At 34.4% G+C, this 11,094-nt stretch overlaps 1 protein-coding gene across 2 annotated transcripts; it reads right to left on the reverse strand.

Moving 5' to 3' along the window:
• Positions 1-194: 194 nt before the first annotated feature.
• LOC136806352 (CXXC motif containing zinc binding protein-like) lies at positions 195-9,198 on the reverse strand. Of its 2 annotated transcripts, XM_067062918.1 has the most exons (10): positions 9,083-9,198; positions 5,484-5,547; positions 4,733-4,816; positions 4,391-4,447; positions 2,927-3,008; positions 2,444-2,475; positions 2,136-2,213; positions 1,813-1,872; positions 762-850; positions 195-457 (listed from the first exon to the last, which is right to left on the reverse strand). In XM_067062918.1, exons 2-10 carry the CDS (start codon positions 5,487-5,489, stop codon positions 370-372), a joined length of 576 nt encoding a protein of 191 aa, XP_066919019.1. In that variant the 5' UTR covers positions 5,490-5,547; positions 9,083-9,198; the 3' UTR covers positions 195-369. The 2 variants fall into 2 exon arrangements, with proteins under 2 accessions (XP_066919019.1, XP_066919020.1); XM_067062919.1 differs by lacking the exon at positions 762-850.
• Positions 9,199-11,094: the final 1,896 nt, after the last annotated feature.

Consider the following 11,094-nt stretch of genomic DNA (forward strand, 5'->3'; position numbering starts at 1 on the left):
AAAAATGTGTCTCTGGAAAAAAATTGTTTTCTTAGAACCATGAATATAGAGAAATAAGTTTTTAATTTATGTTTGTTAGGGTTGCACCCTTATTTTACTTTCGTTGAGGAAATCTTGTCAGTAGTATTAAGACTAAATTCTTTAGAGTGGTTTTCACTTATCCTGAAATACCTGTGCATCAAATATCTCGAATATTATTAATTTTATAAATAACTAAAAATATTTCTTTCTTCTACATTGTTGACGTAAGCAAATTCAAATTTTTACAAAAATGTGAGTAAAAGTTACTCATTTATTTCTCTCAAACTAAACACCTCTCACCCATCTCCGCTCTCGCACAAACAATAACAATATTAAAATGGTATCGTTTTAGTGATCAGCATTTTTGGAATTTATGCTCAATCTCGTAAATACCAACACTCTCCCCAGATCTCTCATCAAAATCACACCAATCACCCTAAAATAAATAAAAATAGAATTAATACATTTTCTTTTAGGCTAAGGGTTTTAATTAGAGGGATACAGAGGGGACATTATCCACCATTACCTACCGGATAGCCTAGGGTGGGTCTGAGATTTTCAAAAGTCATTGTAACAGCCAATTCGATTGACTTCAAAATATGCCATTTTTGCCCTGATTGCCAATTATTTTTTGCATTCAATTGACAAAAATTTAGCAAATGTGGCAAAATTTGAGCGCCATAAATGCCAAATAAAAAAGATGTGGTGAATCTGGCATTATTGGCATTTTTGGAACTTACCTCCATACAAAACACTGTTCCCACGTCGAGACCTGTGTTCTTTTCGCTCCAATTTTGCCACTTTTGCCAAAATAGAAGACCTGCCAATGCTAAAGCAAAACAATGCCGATCGGCAATTTAATTGGTTAAAAAAACCGCCCGGGCGTATAAACACCTCGTGCTCTACAAACGCCAACAGAAAACTGCTGACGAAGCATCACAAAACAGAAATCACAATGGCGGCCTAGCGATGTACAAATTTGCCATGAAGTTATGATCTTTTGAAATTGAAATTGAAATTGGTAAAGTTAGTGAGTATGGCAAATTTTGAAGTCAATCGAATCGGATGTAAGAGGTGGGTCTTTTGTTTCCTTTTTCGTAGCTAAGGAGTTGACATTTAAGAGGAGTATTGTTATGTGACAACCTCGTTCCCCGTGTATTATTAGCTTTTTGATGCTTACTGGTAGCGCTAGATAATTCCCTGGCATTGTCTGTTTTTGGAACGTGTAAGATTACTTAATTCAAAAACAAAACGTCAGATTTAATTTGTTCTGGATTTGAAACCATTGCATTGCAGTGTAACTTTGTAACGTCCGATTTTTTTATGACGTATTGTTTTGAGTAGTTCCCCCTCTGAGAGGGGGACTCGCATCAGTCAACACCAGGGTATTCTCTGGCGTCCATAAGTAACGTAAATAAAGCTTGGAATACGTGGGGACGAAGTTGGTTACGTGAGGGGGTTTTTCCGCGAGAATGTCAATTTTAAGGCCTTCAACTTGATTTCATCGATTATTTCGATCTGGAAGGGATTTATTGGTTTCTAGGCTATATTTCAAGCCCTACTAGACCATTTTTGAACTTTTGGATCCTCAGATCCTAAGGTCCTAAGTCTTAAGTCTAGCGTTAAAACTCAGAGTTAAAACTCTACCTTTCGAACCTACTTTAGAGCACTTACAAATCGATTGTGGTTTCAAAACACCCCAGTGAATTTCCCTTTTGTGCCAAGTATTTTGTGACTGATTGTAGTTTAGTACACACCGAAAGGGAAAGTAGAGAAAAACTGCAACAGTACCTCAGTGAGATCAACTGTAAATGAAGACGTTGTCTCGGCACCTTTCGCTACCCAACCAGCCTGAAAAATAACAACAACAACTATGTAATCTTAGTAAGTGAAAGGAGAATTGTAAAGCTATCAACATATTTCTGTCTGTCGAATTCTCATTTTTAGATTTGGTACAGGACTGGGCTGTTCCTGCATTGATTTAGTCAATATAGAAACATGAACCATGTTAGGAGTACTTGAGTCAGTTTATTGAGAATAACAATCTTCGAGGAAAAGAAAAGTAGCTAAAGCTATAGCTCGGTTATTCAGACTTTAAGCAAAAAAAAGCATACCCTCGGTGAGAATTCAATAGGTTCCATACCACGACATTCAAAAGCAACAACTGTTTTGAAAGATTCACTATCCTCGAACTAAAAAGATCAAAATAAATACAATAAAGCTCCATCTTATCCTAAACACTTTATTTTAAAATCTGTTCAAACTCAATTGATTAGAAAATAACTAAGGCTTTAAACTTAAAACAAAAAAAATCACTAAAATTAAGGATTCCGGTTATTCAAGGAAGTAATCTATTGTATTCTATTATGTCGTTGGTTTGTTCTAGTTATAAATCCAGAATTTCAAAAAAAAAACAACTTACAGTATATGAAGATATAGTATCTTTCAAAATGTCTGAAAAAATGAATGATAATTTTATGAGCTAATTTGATCTCTATTATACTTGCACTTTACATCTATAAACAGTAAACAATATCATATCAGCTTTATTTCACAAACAGAAAAACAGTTAAAAATAGTTAGATCCTAGCTGTAACTTGAAATGACTTAACGGTAAGGCTAAACTTAAAAATTTGTTGGTTTGCCCTCATCCGACTGACACTACCTAAAACCTACTAATCTAAAAATATCTGATTTGATTTGTTGAAGAAAATGTTTTTCAACATTTTTCACGCTCTCAAAATAATTAAATTTCAACCCACTCATAAAAATATCACTATTCATAGGAATGATCAAAATAATTTTTTTCCAGACTAACCGACCCACCTCTTAAATTTAGGGTCAAATGGTAATAACTATAACCAATACTATCTTAGGTTAGGTCTACTGCTGTCAACTCACGTACCAATTGAGTTTTCCCGTGAGCACAGTTTGCATTTGGATACCATACTAGCTTGTCCCCTTCCACCTTTCAGAGCATTACTCTCCTAGAACAAGGAAAATAAAAGAAATAAAAGTCATTTTGTGTAGTAGTTTTACTTATTTAAACCGCTTTGAAAAGAAAACCAGAAAAATTTCTTTTTGAAGAGAATGAATATACCTGTAAAAATATGGGCCAATATTAACATACAAATTTTACTAAAGTCTTTTGACAGGGCTGCAAATAAATATTTTTAGTCAATCGGACATCATGTCCGACAGAAATGAAATCCTGTCGGTCAAACTCAAAATCCTGTCGGTCATTCAGTGTATTTTTAAGTTACGGAGAAAGCGAGTAGGAAAAATAAAAGTTACCTTTGAACAGTTTGTTAATGTATATAACAAAGAAATTGATTCGATAAAAGTGATCTTAGAAACACCCTTGGAAGTTACGAAGAAATCGAGTTGATAAAAGTTAACTTAGAAACACTCTTGAAAGTTATGTAGTAAGCAAGTTGATGAAAATGGTCTTAAAAAAACTCTTGAAAGTTACGAAGAAAGCCAGTCGATAAAAGTTTAACTTTGAAACACCCTTGAAAGTTACGAAGAAAGCGAATTGATAAAAGTGATCTTAGAAACACTCTTGAAAGTTACGAAGAAAGCAAGTCGATAAAAGTTAACTTTGAAACACCCTTGAAAGTTACAAAGAAAGCAAATTGATAAAAGTGATCTTAGAAACAAAGAAGGTTACGAAGAAAGCAAGTTGACAAAAGTAATTTAGAAACACTCTTGAAAGAGTTACAATAAGAAAGCGGGTTGATAAAAGTTAACTTAGAAACAACAAAGAAAGTAACGAAGAAAGCAAGTCGATAAAAGTTAACTTAGAAACAGCCTGAAAGCTACGAAGGAAGCGAGTATTAAAAGAATAGGCTAAGTTAGAGACAGGGGTGTAAGAGATTTATTTTCAACTCTCAAGTTAATGGTTTATTTCTTTTTCCATTCGGACATCATGACCGACACAAAAGATTTTCAGTCGGTCAAATAGCTTTTTCAGTCGGACATTGACCGATGACCGACGCTTATTTGCAGCCCTGTTTTGATATTGATGATGTTTCAAAAGATCAAGGGAATCACTCGTGTGAAAATGATGATTATAACATAATTATTGAATTTATGTTGATTTTCTTCTTCTTCATTTTCAATCTACATTTTCTGATCTTTTTTGAGTTTTTTCTTTATGATAACAATTATTCCACTCCCGTTTGTTTCCCGAATTCTATCAAAAATTATAGCTTTTTTTGTCTTCGCTGCAAATATTATTGTGACAGACTTTAGAGCAGAACCTACAAAATCTTATTAGATATATTAGTCGTTGTGAAAATTATATAATAGGGAGGGGTTGATAATTTGTTTAGAGTAAATAATTTTTTGAAAAAGGTGCTGTACTTACAAGTAAAGTGAGATATATAAAGGATTTGCTTTCTTCCCCACAATTTAAACATTTCACCTAAGCAGTGAAAAGAAATAGAGAATGTACCAATAATAACTAAATTCTAGGTTAGAGAAATTCTGACAATGTTCCTTTTAAAAGGGATCAAAATTAAACTTATAATATTTAAGTCAATTATTTATATAATTTGCCCAGTTGTAATGAAAAAAACACAGCTTTTTCGACTCCATTTAACTTCTAGAAACTTTCATAAATCCTCAAAATAAAAACATTTTTTGACTGACCAACCTTGTGCTTTGGAAAAGCCATAAATCTACATTAAGAGTATATTAATTTAGATACCTTAATATACCAACGAAAGTCTTCACTTTCTGGCTTGAGATCTGTTAAAAACTCAAGCTGAGCTTTGATTTGTAAACCAATTTTCTAAAGTGAAAAAGAATAAAACCTATACTATAGAATTGAATATTTCTCATGTAAAATGTACTTTTGGCGTGCTACTTACTGAAGGGGTTCAAAATATCAGTATTTCCCGGCCCCAGGTAATGAAGGTGGTCTACCTACCACAGGAAAAAATCCGTGAATCACATGCGTGTGAAAACGAATTTCCGAGCATGTGATCCTGCAAAAAATCACATGCGTGTGAAAATGTAATTCACAATCCATCTTTTCTCACTTGTTAAATAGAATAGAAGTAAGTTACTTTTAGGGTATTAAACCTCTCTCTCTAAGAAAGACAAACAATCCTATTTGTGATTTTAGATCTAGTCAGACACTCCATTTAAGTTGAGAAAAGATGGCTTGTGAATTGCATTTTCACACGCATGTGATTTTTTGCAGGATCACATGCTCGGAAATTGGTTTTCACACACATGTGATTCACGGATTTTTTCCTGTGTACATTGAAGGCAAATTTCAGCTTTGTACCAAGGGTGCGGGACAAAACTCAATTTGCAAAAACGTGTTATACATTTTCGGCACTTATTATGAAACTGACCCCCCTGCATGAATCCCCAAGTTGATATAATAATATTTCCCTGCCTAAGAACAACAGTCACTTAGCAGAAGAAAAAAAAGCAAATTAGAAACTTACCACCATAACAAAAGAGGAGTGTCACATGAAACAAAACATCCAGTCAGAAAATAATATGATATTTCTGTAACAAACAAATATGACAATTGTACAAGTTAAAATCAAGCTAAAATAAATAAAATGCATTCTATTTGAATTTAGCTATTCCTATATAGATCGACACACAACAGATGACATACGGTATTATTTCGAATAAACTCCCTGGCTGTTTATTAATCTTTTTCGATTTTAGGAGGGACGCCCCTCCTATGGGGACGCGTTTATTCGAAGGGGGCCTTTAATTGAAGTAATATGATATTTTAAAAACGTGCACATAGTTAAAGGTGCCACTGGCTGCGTCGCCAAGCTTGGGGAGACTTGATGTATCTCACTAAAGTTGATCATTTGAAAAAAGAAATTTTTCAAAATTTTCATGACGTCAGGAAAAATTAGGAAAAATTAGGAAAAAAGGAAAAATCTTATTTTTTGCTGACGTCATGAACATTTCGTAGAGTTTCTTTTCTCAAATGATTGACTTTAGTGAGATACATCTTTGGTGAAAGTTTGAAGACAATTGGATAAACCATTCTTGAGAATTTCAATTTTTGACGTCATAATCAGTTTTTTTGGTTTTTCGCAAAAATTGGCGAAAAAACAATTAGGTTACACATCAGGTTAGAAACTACATCATAGTAGTACCCTTCATGTTCAGTCATTTGTTTGGTCGTTTTCTGTCGGTTAATGCGATCTAAAAATTATGGTAATTTTAAGACATGCCATACCCGAGTAATTGAAATTAAACAGTAAATTTCTTTGAGCTTTGACTTTTATTTTGTTTCATATGGCAATTTTTTTCACAAAAAAACAGGCTCAAAAGATTGCTCAGTGCTAGCCTGAATGTTGTTGTGTTTAGTAGTTTTTTTCAAAATTTGTCGTTTTGTTAGAGATTATGGTAGGTTGAATATGTGCTGTTTTTTTGTCAACAAGGGTTCACACACAGAATATCAAATATTCTGTACCAAGCTCAGAAATTTCTGAACTTTATGATTATCGTGTTTTTCCTTAAATTTTGAGCTTGGATTCCCCAGTCAGCAGTAATACCTTATCTAAGAATAAATTTAACAATTTCAGAAATATGTAATTCTTATTCTTATTAAATACTTGTCTTCTTATATCATGAATTCCATGAGAAAATTAACATCTAGGTCAAAATTTCAAATTCAGAAATAACAAAAGTTTTCATTTTCTCTTGAATATACATATGTTGAAGTGTGAGAATCCAGAGAATCTTTCTTTAAAGTCCATTTTTCACGCTTCTGTGCTGGGGTGAAGCCTTTAATACAAAAAAATACAAAATTGCTTGAAAAAACCAAGAACTTTGCCAGAAACTTTTTCATCCAAATATGATTGTATCAGTACACAAATCTGTGATAGAGTACTGACAACCATTATAGAAAACATATCAATAATCAAAATCTGCTTTGCTTAACTCCTATTTGTTTTTTTTCTGGCTGTTATGCATGCCTACCCGACTGTCCGTTAGCGGTTGGTTCGAAACGCAGGACACAGGACCCAGGAGGCAGGACACAGGACGCAGGTCAGTGCTGACAGGTCAGCTTTAATTGCTGTAAAAGACAAAGAAAATGTTTGAAAAACACTTGTAATTGTTAGAAATATCATTCTGAAGGTACTTTATTGGTCTAGAATCTTTTTAAAGGTCAAAATCTATCCACATGCTTGCCACGTGCTTTTGCATTTTGTGCCGTGTATAACACGGCCCTGTAATACTTGTATTATATATTACACATAAATCACGCATGTATAGTAGCAGTTATCTTTTCAATGTCATTGACATGTGACATATATGTTATACACAAAATAAATGAGTAGTGAAGGCATAGTCGGTAAACTTAACCAAGCATGTTAATTTTTATTTTTCATACATGTTTCGATTTAATAATCATCATCAGTGTTTTTAGTTCTAAAAATAGATAAATAAAAATTATATCATGTGTCACAAATAAATAGTGTATATACAGAATCAGTCACAAGTATAAAAATCAGCTTTTCAAAGTTTTTTGAATATTTAAAACCCCCCTCAAACGTTCGTTCCATAGATATTCCCTTTCAGACAATGTATATTTCCCCCTTGAGTGAATGCTTTCCAGATATTGGACAGCAAAGTCAGTTTTTTCTTTTCCAACACTACATACTTTTGAGTGTTCTAACACTGCTGAAGTTCTCGATTGATGTTATACACAAAATACATGTGTTAAAAATATTTATCTCATCTTTAAACAGCCCCAACAGGAAAATAGCTATTTCACAATCGATATATCATATCTCATTATATCTCCTGCATCACCTTGGGTATGATAACAAAAATTGACTAAAATAGCGTCAAATGTTTTTATTAATATATCAATATTTTCATTCCCTATCTCGTATTTTTGATGAAAATGACGTCACTATTTTCATATCTCTAAAACAGCTCTCTTGGAGCATTTAATGTTTTCAAAATATATAAATCTATATCTATATCTACTTGCACCATCAGCATCCTATTGAGCATGAAAAAACATTTTGTTGTAAACTGATGTACACACCTTGTATTTTGTGCTAGCGTCATCATTTACATAATTTAATTGTCATTTTGTCAATATTTAGGATTGATGGCTTGTCATTTAAAAATCTTTTAAATAGCGTATTTTGTATAATATATAATTTTTCATTGCGTATAATAATAAATCTCTTTTACCACCTATAAGACATATAAGACTATAAGGTACATCTAAGGAAAAATATATATATCTTTATGAATATTTACAGTAATAAAAAGACCAGTAAGCAGGGACGGCACAGAAGTGTGGGGGGGGGGGCAAAGGAAGTAAAAAGGGTGATCAAGGGGGTGTGCCTGATGTCCTTGCTCGCTGGACATGTTTCTCTAATATAGATTTAAATGAGATACGACATTCAACCTCATGCCAGTTTTCTATTAGAGTTCGACAAAGTTCAATCTCCTCTGACTTTTCGTTTCTCTTGAATTTGATATTTTTGCCAAAAATAATTTGCAGTAGATTTAAGTTGCTATCAATAATAATATCTACTACTCTCCGTACGAAGCTAAAGTCTATGTTATTGGTTGGGTGGTTGAACATATCATATATATAAGAGCAAGTTTTGTTTTTAGAAACATTTTATACATTATATGTTACGAGTGTGTTACAATTTTCCGGTCTGTAGTTTGAATGACCTGCGTCCTGTGTCCTGTGTCCTGTCTCCTGTGTCCTGTCTCCTGTGTCCTGTCTCCTGCGTCCTGTCTCCTGCGTTTCGAACCAACCGGTCCGTTAGTCACACTGATAAAAAGAAAAGTTCCAATGAAAGCCAAGGGAAGCTGCATGTTTCTTTTATGTTTGTCTTAAAAACAGAAGTACTATGGCCATAAAATAAGTGCAAAATTTTAGCCCTAAAGGTTGAGTGGGTAGCTCACAAGAGGCTCATCAAGAAGTGTCCGTTAGTCACAAAAATCATCCTACCTGAGATGAAATTTTCATAAGATCACTTTTTCAAAATGGTTGGTTTCTAACACTTTATTGCAAACAAATTAAGGCTAAACTTACCAAAAATGAAGTATTTTTCCACTAAAAGTTGTTTTCTGTTAGTAAACATGGCAATTGTCCGTTAGTCACGAAATAGGATTAAAATTCAGAGTTCGGAGAATATAATAGACGGCACTCACTTAAAAAACCACGCATTTTGTTCTTCTATATTACTAAACGTAGAATTCGTATTGAGCTGTGGGGGGCCATTATGGATTTTTGGGATTGGGGTTCGAGAGTTACGTGACCGATTGTTTGGATGGGTGTGGGTGGGTGGTTGAAAACGAAAGCGAAAGTGGTCAGGGGAAAATTAGCGTTTTTTTAAAGAAGTCGTTGCAGTGTCAATCTTTCGCAAATTTAAAAACCCACTTTCCCGTGGAAATAATTGACGTTTTTTGGTTTTTTGGGACCCTTGGGGCATAAGCTACCCGTTGACCGCAAAAATTTCATAATTCGCGAATTGACCGTTGATAACATTAGGGGTAAAGAGACCCAATGACGTCACAGATTTGGGAAAAACTTCAAAATGCAATATCTCGAGTTTGAAAAGGAGTTGGGAGGTCGGTGACCCCTCATTGGATCGAGAATTTTATGGAGAATAAGATGGGAGGGTTTATAGGGCTTGAGTGTGACTTTAAAATTTGGCTGAATTTTTAGGCGTTTTCAGTTGATGACGTCATCAAAACAGGAAAAATGCGATATCTCGAGATTGGATAGGAGCTGGGAAGTCGTTGACCCCTCATTTGATCGGAAATTTAATGGATAATAAGTTGGGAGGGGTAATAGTTGGTATATAGAAACTTTCAAAAATAAATATATTTAAATTGAGGCTTTTTTGGTCCGATGACGTCATCAAAACCTTAAAAATACAATATCTCGAGTTTGAAAAGGATTTCAGTAATGATTGACCCCTCATTGGATTGGAAATCATCGAGACAATCTTTTCAGTCAATGAAGAAATACTTTCAGTGAAGTGAAAAGTTTATTACCCTTTCGATGACGTCACTTAGGGCCAAAATGACGTCATCAAACATGAAATATGCGGTTTTCCGAGTTTTGATCAGTGAAAAGTGGTAATATTTCGTTCTTTGGGCTTACAATATACAATTTTTACCCTCCCCCGCCATCCAAAGGGCTTTTGATGTGTTCAACAACACTCTACTCGGCGGGTGCGACGCCGGGTGACGGCTAGTCTATATACTAAAAGTCTAATTTTCTATGAGCCGTGGGATTTTTGAGATGGGGGTTCCAGAGTTACGTGACCGACTGTTTGGATGGGTGGGTGGGTGGCTGGGTGGTTGAAAACGAAAGCGAAAGTGGTCAGGGGAAGAGTGTGAAAATTAGCGTTTTTTTAAAGAAGTCGTTGCAGTGCAAATCTTTCGCAAATTTAAAAACCCACTTTCCCGTGGAAATAATTGACGTTTTTTGGTTTTTTGGGACCCTTGGGGCACAAGCTACCCGTTGACCGCAAAAATTTCAAAATTCGCGAATTGACCGTTGATAACATTAGGGGTAAAGAGACCCAATGACGTCATAGATTTCGGAAAATTTTCAAAATGCGATATCTCGAGTTTGAAAAGGAGTTGGGAGGTCGTTGACCCCTCATTGGATCGAGAATTCTATGGCGAATAAGATGGAAGGGGTTATAAGGCTTGAAAGTGACTTTGAAATTTTGCTTAAATTTTAGGCGTTTTCATTTGATGACGTCATCAAAACAGGAAAAATGCAATATCTTGAGATTGGAAAGGAGTTAGGAGATGGTTGACCCCTCATCGGATCGGAAATTTAATGGAGAATAAGTTGGCAGGGGTAAAAGTGGGTATATAGAAACTTTCAAAAGTAAATGTATTCAAATTGGGGCCATTTTGAGTCCGATGACGTCATCAAAACCTAAAAAATACAATATCTCGAATTTGATAAGGATTTAAGCAATGTATGACCCCTCATTGGATCGGAAATCATCGTGAGAATCTTTTCGCTATATGACAGATTGATTTCAGTGAAGTAAAAAGTTCATTACCCTTTCGATAACG

Source organism: Clytia hemisphaerica, unplaced genomic scaffold (genome assembly GCF_902728285.1).
Source record: "Clytia hemisphaerica strain Z4C2 unplaced genomic scaffold, Clytia hemisphaerica genome assembly, whole genome shotgun sequence".
Taxonomy (NCBI): Eukaryota; Metazoa; Cnidaria; class Hydrozoa; order Leptothecata; family Clytiidae; genus Clytia; species Clytia hemisphaerica.